We start from the raw sequence: 13,459 nt of genomic DNA on the forward strand, positions 1-13,459 counted from the left end.
CCAAAATTACCCCCACAGCAAAATACTCCTCAACAACTATCTTATCAGCCTTCAGCTTTCAACCCACAACTAACACAACAGCTAAATAATGCATCAGCCTCAACTGTAAATTACATTTCATTTTAAATGTAAACAGCATTTAACATCATATAACCGTATTTATTATCAACATTAAAACAGCCAAACATCCTTTTATTTATTGCCTTTCTAATTATTATTATTATTATTATTATTATTATTATTATTATTATTATTACAAAACATGCTAAGATCATGTCACTTTCTTCTTCTTTTACACTAACATGCATTCTGGAATATGCATTACCATACACCATAGAAGCTCGTATCTTTAGGGTAGAATTAAAATATTCTTGAACATTGTATACAGCAAAGAAAAGGGATCACATTAACTAATAACCTGTTTTATTTTCCAAGCCCAAGTAGGCTTAGTACCTGACTAGTATTTCTCTTACATCAACATTACATCTATATACATGCTATAACCAAACTTACTTTTGATAACGTTTTATTTATTGTGTTAATACAGTATGCATGTGTAGTATTTCTTATCATATATCAAACAAATATTTTTCACAGTTTCAGTGACTTTCTTCGAGTCGGAATGTCTCTGTGCCAAGGTTGATTTATCACTCCCGCGCCCCAAGTAGCTTCGGCGCTGCAGCGCCCCCATTCGACTTTGTTTTTTGTTTCCGTTGTCAAGGAAGCGCGTCTGTGGTTGCCAATATGACAAACTGTTGAAGGTCTACATTTTTTGCTAAGGTTTTAGCTAAGTAATTAACAGTTATTAATAGTGTTGGCAGAGTCCTGAAACGAAGACTTGTGCAACGCCAACTAAAAAAGCAACCGCTTACTGCTGGAGATATTTATGAAGTATAAAGTATAGCCTGCGAACGTAAGGGCTCGGATGCAGGTGAGCTAGCCAGCTCGACCTCCTGTCCGCCGGATAGCTAGCTAGCTACCATGACATAACAGCTAGCTAGCTGTTATTGGCAACCCGACCCAGATGATGTACCTTAGTGCCAGTCCTGCCTCTTTAACAGTAGTAAAACGAAATGATTTTTCAGCTATCCCGTCCGGGTCTGGACCTCCAACATCACCATGACGCGACTTGTCTTGTTTGGATGAGGACAAGGATGTTGAAACCCGAAAGCTAAGGAAGCTCACCGGCTTGCCATCCTACCATTCGGGATGCAAGTCCTGAAAGAACCTCTCTTCTATTCGTATCCTTTTTGACGCTTTATCGTTGTTTTATGTATGGCATTCCCTGAAACAGTGTCATTCTAGATATATGGGAGTTTTTTAACTTCTGTGTGTAGCAGGCTACATAAAAAGGAATGAGAATCCAGCTATTTTAATTAGCTAGGTAGCTACTTTGTTAACTTGACAATTTTACTAATCATGAGGTAAGGTAGATTACGTCTTAGCTGTGATATAGCTGTAGGTTAAGAGTTATATAAAACTATAATGGTAGACCTGGCCTATGTTTTATCAATATGAGGGATGAATCCTGTAACAACCATTAAATGTTTTGTGGTCATTCTTTTCATGCTTTATTCTTGTTCTTTTAAAATTAGGCTACCTGTAAATGATGGCCTATTTTAAAATTGCTCTTTTCAAATTCTCCAGAGCACACTTTCTTAACCTGGCATCACATTAGAAGCATTAGGTCCGGTGTGGATGGGGAGGTTGAGGATGACAACGAATTACTGTTTCAGGAACAGAAGTCTTGTCGTGCTCGTGCCCGCAAATTCTCCTTGGAAACAAATCGACGCAGAAAGTGAGATCATGCATCACATACATGGTTTACTGTGTTGCCCATGCATAGGGGAATTAGAGATACAATTAGAATTAGAGAACTGCTATCTGATTGTTATCAGACCTTTATATTAAAATCTAGACCAACTATAAGTGCATGACTCAGAAACAAATCTAGCATAAGTGAACAAAATAAGTGAATGGAAATAAATAAATCTATACACACATACATGCATAAAGAATAAGCATTAATAATGGTAAATGCACAGTTAGCATGTGACTACCAGCCAGGCAGGGTAAAAGTAGTGCCTTGATGCTGTTGTTGGAAGTGACCTACAGCTTACTCTCCACCAGCATCTTAGGTTTCTGACCCAGTGACTACCCCCAAAGTCAATGAAAGACAACCTAGCGCTCCAGCCACAGATACTGTTACTCAACACTTTAGTTGTCATCTAGGATTTGCTCTCTTGAAATAGATCTCCTAATCATCTAATGACTAAGACTAAAGTAACTTATAATAGGCATCAGTGAGTGGGTTAGGCATGCACACGAGCCCTGCTCTTAAAAGAACAAACCACTTTGAAGCATAAATCCTGTTAATTTTATAAGACACTAATTCTGGTATGAGACAGCAGTTCCTTAAGGATGAGGCTGCAGGTGTGCAAAAGCCAATTAATGTCTTTGTGTGTGTACACTACAGCAGTAGCTGAGCTGTACTCCTCTGGTCTTTGGAATGAACATTACAGTAAATCCTACTAGATATATTCCTATTACTTTTGGTTTCATACTACTGTATGGTCTTTACACATAAGACCAAGTTTGCATGTATTGCTTTGTGTCTGTTATAGGCTTGGCATTTGTAAACTGGTGTTTCCATTACCAAATTATTTCTATTGAAATGGCATCTTTGAGAGTGCTTCAGTTTCTCTCAGCTCCACTAACACAATGACAGCTCACACAATGAGATGATATTGCCAGTGGAATCAAGCTTTCATTTGCCTTATCCCCTCATTTCATATTTAGATGCTTTTACTTTAATATTCCTTTTGTCTGGTAATCTCTCTTCCTGTCTTTTTCTCACTCTCCATCTTTGTCAGTCACTCTTTCTCTCTCTCTCTCTCTCTCTCTCTCTCTCTCTCTCTCTCTCTCTCTCTCTCTCTCTCTCTCTCTCTCTCACTCAGGGCTCTGGAAGAGAGGAGAAGGCAGTGGGATGTCCAGGAGCAGTTACTGCGGGAGAATATTTTGCAGCAGCGCAAGCAGAGATTACTGGAGGACACAGAGCGGTTTCAAAGAGCACACCTCCCACCTTCACAGAAGAGGAGACCAGGTCAGCTCATCATACCATCAAGGCTGGCCCACCCCAGCCCACCCTGACCCTATCCTAGCCCATCCTAGCCTACCCTGACCCCTTTGTCAGAATGAACTATACTCTTTGTTGACTTTTATAGCTTGGATTGTTGGAACTGTAACTAGAGTAACTGAGCCATTGTATATACTTATAAATAGAATTATTATCATTATAAATCATGGGTGTTTAACATTAATGAATTTCTTTGTGCCATAGCCTCTAGTAAAGCAGCAGTCAACTTGGATGAAGCACTCAGTCATATTCACGGGGCCTTGGGCTCATATGCTTATCAGTCTTCATTCTTATCTAGTGCCTCCAACCTTAGCAGGTGGGCAACTTTACCATTCATATCAATGCAGCTACTACAAATAATGAACTTTTCATTCAATCTATGTCAGATTTTCTGTTTATTCTGCTAATTTTGTCTTTCAAACATATCAAACTGCTTGTTGTTGTGCTACTTTTTATATATATATTTTTGTAAACAAATATCTTTTGTTTGCCTGACAGTGAATCTGCCCAATGCAAAGTTCTTTCCCTGTTATGTTTCTCACACTACAAGGTGAGAAACAATTCTCACTTCCTAGTCATGCTGTCGTTTTGCATAGGAGTGGCACTTCCTCAGCGAAGCCACCAGGGGGCTCTAGTGGCTCTCGCAACCTTCGAGCGCATTCTGCGGCTGAAACCTATGTCAAGCTCGTGCAGGAGAGAAACTCAGGTGACTTTAGGACCAGCCAGCTGCAGGAGGCCGAGCTTCCAGTGGAGGACTCTGAACAGGCCCGTCTACAGGTCAGCTTTTAACTACTGTTGCACAGCACAGAACAATTTCAGTGTGCCTGTTTGATTTTCTGGTGATTTTAAATATTTTTACATTATCTGACCTAATCTTGAACTTTCAGAAGTGAAAATTTGAATTTCTTGAAAATATAATTTTTCACTATTCCACATTTGTACAGATTTGTGCATTAAGATTAGCTGAGAGGTATTCTAATAGTTTAGTATCTCCTGATACTGGCACACTGACCACATTTTTGTAAGATGCACCCCTCCCTTTTAATCTCTTATTGTTTTATCTTATCCACCTGTAACCCAGAAATGGCCAGATGTAACAACCATGGTAAAAATAACTGAAAAAAAGAAACAAGTTTGACACTAACACTGATGCATAATCTAATAATAAATATTAGTAATGAATCTGTTGTCTCATGGCCTTCGGCCTTGTGACATTGATCGCAGCGCTCCAGTTCCAGTATCTCACAGTATAGCACTTCCACTCATGAATTGTGTGGGTGTTTGATGGGAAGTATATGGGTGTGTGTTCAGGGTGTGTGGTTTAGTGTTAAGAGGACACTGGAGTGAGTTTGTATTGGTTTGTATTAGGAACATTCTGAAATTAGTTGACTCACTAGGTCACACACACAACCACACACTCACACACCTACCCACACCCTCTCTCACACACTCACACACACACCCACACCCTCTCATTCACACTCACACATGTACAAAAAAAAATTCTCACTCACACATACTCTCTCAAACTCGAATGCTACCTATGCTGAATGGAGGCTAGTACATAATCCTGTAAATCCAAACAGACCAGGACAGGGCTTCTACAACCCTACTTGGAACTGAGGAGGCAAAACAACTATGAAATTGTGTATCTTCTATTCTCAACCTAGTTATCCTTATGGAATTTATTGGTGGACAATTATAAATATTATTCCCTTGAAAACCAACCGGTGGGAATCCTGGAAAATCCCATATTAAGATCCACCTACCTGCTGTTTTCCCATCCCAAGTCTAATAACTACTTACACCATAGACCTGTTTTATTTATGGTAATATGGCTATAATTCATAGTATTGTGCCCAGTGTTTTTAAAAAATCAGCTTTCAGCTTTCCTTCCCACATTACTTTTGTGAAAATCTAATAGATATGACTGCTTTTCCTCATGTTTTTTTGGTCATGCATGTAGCACAACTGTGATATTTAATGGCATTCTGCAATTTTAAATGTAATATGTGCTCAGTCACATATATTACTATCATCAATTAAACTAAGTAGTTTATTGTCCTGTTGCCTTGATTTCAGGAGCATAATGATGCTGTCTTTAGCTGTACAGAAAGCCTTTCTAGCCTGGATAGCCTGGAGCCTGCCCCAGAGCTTCTCCATAAGGTCCATGGTGACAACCCCACCTGCTGCCCTAGCTCCTCTCTGGGACTGCTGGAGGTCCAGGATGCCAAGAGACCCTCATCACCCCAGGGGCGGCTCAACTGTCCATCATCCAACAATCCACCAAGGAGGTTCCTGGAGGAGGTGTTAAGTCAGCAGGGCATCCCCTGTTCTAGGCCACTATCGCCTGTGCTTAGAGATGATGAGTCATCGGGTGAAGAGCAGAGCGTCCAGGATCTCACACATGCAGTGGAGCAGTGCAGCCTGGCGGGGCAGTCCCAGGGCCCCTACACGCAGGCTACTCCCAGCCGTCAGCAGGACTCGGGTGCTAACGCAGGACATATGACTTCCTCTTATGGCTGGGCTGTTCAAGGGAATACTGAAAGAGACAAAGGCTCTGTAGTTACCCCCTGCAAAACACAGACCGCACCAGATACAACACCTCTGGAATTCTCCAGGCTGATTCAGGAGTCAAACTCTTCCATCCCGATGAAAGCACCGGAGGGGAAACATGCGAAACATCCACCGGTGACGGATGCTGCCTGCAGATATGGAAAGGGAGAGGATTTATTCTGTGTCTCTTCTGGCACTGCTGCCAGTCTAAATGCTCCAAGTGTTGGGAACCCAGCCTTACTGAAAGCAGCAATGGATGGTTCTTTCCAGTCCCATAGGAGTGAAACAGATGGAGATGGCATCATTTCCAAGAGAGAAGCCAGACTCGAGAGCTATGTGGAGAGGTGTAAAAGAGGAGATCCTTTGGTTCCAATTGATGAATGCACTGATGTGCGAGTGAGAGAGGCTGCTATTCCCAAGTCTTCCAGTACCACAGAAGAGCCAGAGTGGATGTCAGCAAAGTCTGTGGCCAGCCCCCCAACCCGCCGAAGTGGTGACGTGCGCTTCCTCAAAGGGATTCTTAAGAAGCAGTCCAAGTATGTGACAAGAAATGTCAAACTCTCTCATAGGCCAGAGCATTTCGTTTTCACCAGACAAGTAGCCATGTCTATCAGAGACAGCATGGAGCTTGCCAGGGCGAAGGTCCGAGAGCCAGACAGCAACGAGGGAATGAAGAAGAAACTGCGCTGGTTTGACGAGGTGAACGGCAATGAGGAAGAGGATGAGGGAGGAGTCGGAAGCAAGCCTCCAGCAACTAAAAATCAACTAAATCGTCCACCTCAACAGCCTTTACCAGATCACCTGCAGGGACCATACCGCTCAGCCTATCTAAACGTACCCACAGCCATACCAAAGACCAGTATGACTTCCACTGGACCAGACAGCACCAGGCAGGCCTGGGCAGATGGTGGATACCAGGAGGGAAGGCAGCAGGTGCGAGAGGAGTCCAGGCCCAAGAGAGCAGCTCCTCATGTGGCTGCACCCCGAGTTATCCGGAGGGTGCGCTCAGGCCACGTTTCTTCTCGGGCCAGGAGGGGCACCATAATCAGGCCACAGTCCACTAGCGAGGCACAACACGTGATCGCAACCCAGGGGGTGACCATGGTGCCTCGACCCCCTCCTCGATCTGAGGTGGTGGAGGATGGCTCAAACAAGGCCCTCTTAAACATCACCAGGACAGCTTACAATGAAGACTGCCCCACTGGCAAACCGGGGCTGGTGTCAGAGGAGGCTGCTTGTAAGAACAGTCTAGACAGTCAGCCTCTACCTCTGCGACATGTCCTCCAAACAGAGGAGGCCAGTCCATTTTCCCCAGCACAACCCTCCTATGCCTACACATACGAGACAGTGGCCAAAGGCGTCTATGCCCTCTTCCAGTCGAACACCGAGGTAGGAGGCGCCAAGAGTGGGCCCCCATGTGAGAAGAACGGCATCTGCTTGGATCGCACACCAACAGATGAGGAGATCTCACTGCTGTGGCATGGAGTTCGTAGTGCTTTAGCCAGCAAAGATGGTAATACAGCCCCAACCTGCCTCACAACACAGGCATGTTTATTTAGGTCAGTCTTAGAACTACCATTGTCAAATGTGACAGATTGTGGTGTGTTACTATTCCAGCTCATCCACTTACTGCGTGACTGTTTCTTTAAGTTGCGATTCTTCAGAAACCCTGAAAAGTGATTGGCTAAAAATGAAAGCATGCACTGAGCTAGATGTACAGGCTTTTTACATACTTGAAGGTTTCAGTCTACCGATACTGAACACACTCAGACAGCAGTGTTCCGCATGTTCACCTGCTGTTGGAACAAAATCCATCTTCTTTCCATTGCAGATATTGTACATTCCAGGAATATAATAAGACTAACAGCTTTCATATAGTCAGACATGAGACCCTTGAAAGAACTGAGCTCTCTTTGTGCATTAGCAGGTTCAGAAACTTTGCTCAAGATTCTTCGGGGGTATTTTTGTAGTCTTTGGAAAAGGTTATTTTTGGTTGAATCAGTAGGGCCTGTTTGCTTTGGCCTCATGTACAACATTGCACTACTTATGGGATTACTGCTCTGCTAAATGGATCCATATAATAGTGGGAGCATTATTCATGTAGGGTCTCTTTATATTGTTATATTAGGCTTCAAGAACTTCTGAATTATAACAGAGCATTCAAAAGATATAGCAAATGAGAAGGGTTTTTTGAGGCCTTTCCTTTAAACTATCATTTCTTTTCCCTCTCTGTCTCTCTTTATCTCTCCTTCTCTCTCTTTATCTATCTCTCCCTCTCTGCCTCTTTCTGTCCTTCTTTTGAAATCAACCTAGGTGAGCCTCGAAGCTTCCTGACTAATGGCCCGTTGTCTGCTTCTGCTCAAGCCCGTGCCAATTTGTCCCATGTTGCTGTCAGTGGCATCAAAGCAGTCACAAGAATGGGGGGCATTTTTCTCACCCCTTCCAACAGTAAGTAGCCAAAGGTTCAAACCAGTAACTTAATCAAAAACATCCCAAAAACCTGTTTATTAATTGTAAAATGATCATTTAGAATTTACATTGCTAACTTTGCACTGCACAGTAGGTTTAAATAGGTAGGTTTATATAAGTAGGTATCTTATCCTAGGAATTGGAGGAAGATTGGCCTCGAGCAGTGAAAGGGTCTTTTCATGTTCTGATGAATGCCTAATTATAGTGTTGTTTCCATTCTTGCATCCTGCCAACCAGCGAGGACTCCAGTGAGGAGACCTACTGTGGAGAATACTATGGTAAAGAGCAGAACACATATTGATCATGGCAGGAGCCAAGCTGCAGCACCAGGGGACAGGTGCAAGTCTCGTTTTTTTTATCAGGTACGCACACACACACACACACACACACACACACACACACACACACACACACACACACACACACACATATATACATATATATATATATATATATATATATATATATATATATACACTACCCTAACAGGGAGAGCTGAGTTCTTCCAGCTCCAACATTGCCCCTCACCAAGACAGCCTCATTTACAATGGCAGGGATTCCCAATCCAGTGCACATTTTAATATGCTCTAGCTGTTCAGGTAATCAGGGTGTGTAGGTTGAGTCTAAAGCTATTCATTTAGTATTAAGGTGATTCTGGTGTGCTGTCATAGAAAAAATATGGGCTGGCTCAGGGGCCCTTCAAGACAAGGAACCTCTGGTCAAGTGGATTATAATCCATGATATTTGTACGGGGTTGTACATTTGGATTAAAAACTTCATGTAATGTTTGTGACTGTTGCTTTTAAGTTCTCATGAATACTTTTGGTCCTACAGGCTATAGTGCCAATAAGTGGATACAAGACTGACCAGATAGTGCATGATGAAGGTATTGTTTGTTACTATGAATTCTTAATATACAGTACACAGTGCAGATAGATAACAATGAGCAATATAAAATATATCTTTAGTTAGTTCAAGCCCCATAATCTGGTGATTGAAAAGCATTCTGACCATGCTGTTGTATCTAATAACAGCATATTAATAATCCCCAGTATTAAAACCATATATTTAAAACAATGATCAGCTTCGCTTTTTTTTGTTTCTTTGCAGAACTCTTATAAATAGGGTCTTTACACTCTACATCATGCACTATCATGGGGTTTACCTCCTGGTTTCCTTCTTCTCTGCCTCCCCACCTCTCTGATAGGCCCAGTAGTAATGGAGAGCGATGGGCAGGCGGCCCTGGACGTGGCTCAATCCCAGAGGGCCGGCTTGGTTCAGCAGAAGCGAGGCCAGGCGTTCGGCCTCAGTGCCCTCTCACTGGAGGAGCAGAAGCTCCTGCAGTCCCTCGACAGGCTGAACGAGCGCCTGCACAGTAAGTGTCACCCTCTCTCACCATCACATTAGTAGGGCTGGGCAGGACAGCTTTCGAGTTAAAAATACACTGGATGTGCATTTGTCTGTACATCATGTGTAGCTTAGATGATTTTTTAAAAAGGCTATTCATCAAGTTAATTACAATAGCAATAAAAGTTCAGAGGTGCAGCCATTAATGTGACCAGTTTAGAAATGATGGAGGTTTTCTTTGTAATGAACAGATGTGCAGGATGTGGCTATGTGTAACGCTGCACTCAAGGGTGTCTTTGCCCTGGACCCTGCATATGTGAGTACCCTTACCATGCTCGCCTTCCCACTGGCCTGACAGGAGATGCCATCCTTACTCTCAACCCTCTCGCATTGTCTCTGTGACTCCTGGCAGAACCAGTCGCCCCAGCCAAGTGAGGCTTTGGGTGTTACCCTGCACCGATACCATGTGGGCTCAGCCGACAGCCGCTCCCGCACTCACAGACGCTACTGACTTCAGCTCCCAGAATGCACCTCTCTCTCTGCCTGCTGCTGGTGGCCTGCCCCTTCCTCACAAGCACTTTATCATTTTAACTTACACCAAATCAAACAGGCAGGCAGTATTGCTGGGCAGGATAGTTTTTGAATCGATTGTCTTTGTAGACTTTTGTTTAGATTGAAATTTATAACTAGGCTGCTGTAAAATAACAGCCATATAGACCATATTAAAAACAATATTTACATTTGCTTGAGATTAATGAAGATAATTTCATGTGTGGTTTGCTCCCTAGTTAGTACAAATCTTATTTTTGTATTTTGAGGTCATTTATTTTCAGTATTTGTTTATATATATATATATATATATATATATATATATATATATATATATATATATATATATATATATATATATATAGTGCACTGTAACACAACATCAGAGTTGTATATTGATGTACTTTTGCTTATGCTGTATAATGTAATAATGGAAAGAAAAAACATTTGTAAAAAGTAATTATTTTTTTCATTTCATCATCATGACATTCTGGAAAATTGGGCTCTTTACACATGTTGATTATATGCTGATCTAATCACAACAGGTTTTCTGGGAGTGTATAACTGTCTGTCTTCATTTATGTCACACGACAGTGAAGTGGTTGTGTAAACTAAAGAGGGAGGGACCCTGACCCTGTAGAGCCAGTGGAGTCAGTCTGCAACGTACTGCTGGAATTATTACTCACTTGGCAGTCATTTACTCTCACACACTCATATTATCTTTACAGGGATTTCAGTCAACCACATATTACCACAGTGAAACAATATACTGTACTTACCCTTGATCCTAACCTAATCTTTAACCTCAGTACCTGGTAAAAATATTTTGGCTCTGAACATTTTCACATGTAATTTTTCATATGACTTCACAGCATCTGAACTGATATGCTTGCCTGCAAGTGTGTGTACAGTCAACCTTAACAAAGAATCTAAAGTAGTACACACACACACACACACACACACACACAATGCAATGTCTAAAAGGGTGTCTGAAAACTAGAATATGGTCTGTGTTTGAATAATAATTTATAAAAAAGAGCAACTAAGAATTGTTAAATAACTACCTAGTCCTTAATCTGGAAGAAGTGAATATGGTGAATATGTGTGCCCCTGAGAAATCTTTCTATAAACTTCTGCATGTGTTCCCAAAAGTCAGGCTTTACTTTTACAGGGTAAACATAGTAGTTTTCAGCCCTGTCAGAATTTTTGTTTTTCAATTAGTCATTTTAACCATGGGCCATGTTTCTGGGTTAATGAGAATAACTCTTTCGATTCTTTAAACGACCTGGATAATAACTGGCAGTGCCTACATGACTAACCATGCAAAAAGAGAAAACAAAAGACAAGGAGAAGCCAAATTCACCTTGCCTTAAGTTAAGGAAAGTTAAAGTTTTGCCTGTATGTGTAATTCTGTTAATTTGTCACGTCTTTCCTGTGCAGGCTTTAGTCTTGCCTCAGGTCAGCCTGCCTTGTCTTGTTGCGACAGGAGGGAGGAAACCCATGCACTGCATTAGTGTTTGGCACTGACTTGCCTTCTTTCAGAAGTGATGAAACTACTCTGTCTTCCATTGAACACACCTGCTAAACAGGTTTCAGCTTATTGTGCCTTGGTCCTGCAATATGTCAGGGGTTGTCTCAAACCCAGATTGTCCTGTCTGTTTTGGCAGAAAGAGATTTTACAAGATTTCCTCTTGTGATGTAAAAAGCCCAGGGATTTAAGAATGCACATGTTTCAACAAGACCTTTCAGTCTTTATGAATTTATGAGTTTCAACATGACCTTTCAGTCTTTTTCCAACAGTTTTAGGATAAAACCTCTGAACAAAATTTGAAAAATCCTCACTATACCATCATATAACTAATATAATATAAGCTTTGCATATTAATATAATAAGGATATGAATGTGACAAGTCCAATTGTGTGTGTATATGCTAAACAAACTCATATTGACCTTTATATATTTCGGGTTCCTTGCAGCAAATACTCTTTAAGTGTCTACAATATCAACCAAAAAAAAAAAAAAAAACAGTATCCGTTTGAGGGAAATTAAGGCATTTATGTAAGGTGATGGGCATTAATCTAATGGCTGGCAGTCCCAGAAAACAGTATCTACACAAAAACAAGGTCCCTCAGGTGGGATTTGCTCTCTTAGGCTAAATAATGACCTTAGACATAGCCTGCCTTGGGCTAACACCTGGCCTTTTCAGCTGCCAGCCCTAGTGTAATGACCAGAAAACATAATTAGGTGATATGACACTAATGTGGCCAATTTTCATACTTATGTGAAAAAACAACTGTTGCATATAAAAGGGAAAAATTTATATGTGAAAATAGCTTAACAGAAAAGAAGGCTTAAATAGCAGGATAAAGAGCGTAGAGTATAAAGTTAGTTTTTAATGTAACCCAGGCCCTGGATGGCCACAATATTGTAGAGTTTGTTGTTTACCCAGGTAATTAGTACAAAAAAAAATGTTAATGACATTAATGACAATCACAGAGCTTTCTGTTAATTATAGAAAAACTCCAAACTGCATCCAGTCATCCTTGTCTTTAAAATGTTTCTGTATAAACATTTATTATTATTATTATTATTATTATTATTATTATTATTAATAATAATAATAATAATAATAATAATAATAATAATAATACACATAAGCCTCTATGTATATGTATGAAGCCCCTGTGTAATGTGTCTGATCATACTCATACATCAATTCTTAACTTTTTAAACATGAATTCAAAAATCTCTTTTATTATGCACTGATGGAAGGAATAGTTATCATAATAGTTAGTTTTATCCAGTTTACTGTTATTAGCCTAGTATTTATCCCTCTCTTGTATCTGAAGTATTTATTTTATATTTATGTGAAATTGCATGGTAGGTCTTATTTGTATGTAATAGTAACTTTTAAGCAATTGCTGGCTGTAGAAAATAAAATGTTTTTAATTTTGTTTGTTTTTGAAACTACCGACCTGTAGAGGGCGCAAAAAATGTTTAACGCCACTGATTTGGAGGTCCTTTCACTCTAGTTCTGAATGAAGTATAAGCTAGTGTTTTGACTGGGGTCGCGTCAAGACATATTAGGCTGTGCAACAAGGGCAAAGATAATTTCATGCGACTTTCGTACCTTTTATATATTAGAAGAAATAAGTATCCTAAATTTCCAAGGGCTTTTCTCCACCCCAATAGCAATTAAAATGAATTTAAAAGAAAGAAAAAAGAACAATAAGAACAACAAAATAAGTAATAATAATACCATTTTCGTCTATACGGCAATAAACCTTAATTTGTATTCAATGCGACATCGATTTAACACTGAAACAAAAGCTCATTGAACTTTAACAGAAAGTAGGGTTGAGCCATTGTCACCAGAAGAGGGGTGCTGTGGAGATAAGGCT

The 13,459-nt window shown here is 40.7% G+C and overlaps 1 protein-coding gene across 1 annotated transcript; it reads left to right on the plus strand.

Annotated features, from left to right (window-relative positions):
• Positions 1-777: 777 nt before the first annotated feature.
• Positions 778-10,332, plus strand: cep126 (centrosomal protein 126). Its single transcript, XM_027012752.2, has 13 exons — positions 778-931; positions 1,086-1,241; positions 1,679-1,798; positions 2,958-3,103; positions 3,341-3,452; positions 3,733-3,913; positions 5,219-7,205; positions 8,006-8,140; positions 8,399-8,523; positions 8,996-9,047; positions 9,369-9,536; positions 9,760-9,824; positions 9,921-10,332. Exons 2-13 carry the CDS (start codon positions 1,210-1,212, stop codon positions 10,017-10,019), a joined length of 3,222 nt encoding a protein of 1,073 aa, XP_026868553.2. The 5' UTR covers positions 778-931; positions 1,086-1,209; the 3' UTR covers positions 10,020-10,332.
• Positions 10,333-13,459: the final 3,127 nt, after the last annotated feature.

This window comes from Electrophorus electricus, chromosome 4, assembly GCF_013358815.1.
Source record: "Electrophorus electricus isolate fEleEle1 chromosome 4, fEleEle1.pri, whole genome shotgun sequence".
Classification (NCBI taxonomy): Eukaryota; Metazoa; Chordata; class Actinopteri; order Gymnotiformes; family Gymnotidae; genus Electrophorus; species Electrophorus electricus.

What these genes read in the sequence shown, in the direction of transcription:
- cep126 (XM_027012752.2), top strand. Translation starts at nt 1,210, where the DNA reads ATGCAAGTCCTGAAAGAACCTCTCTTCTATTC. An exon ending in CTGAACAGGCCCGTCTACAG is followed by an intron (nt 3,914 to 5,218) that starts GTCAGCTTTTAA and finishes CCTTGATTTCAG; the next exon opens with GAGCATAATGATGCTGTCTT. An exon ending in TTTTCTCACCCCTTCCAACA is followed by an intron (nt 8,141 to 8,398) that starts GTAAGTAGCCAA and finishes CCTGCCAACCAG; the next exon opens with CGAGGACTCCAGTGAGGAGA.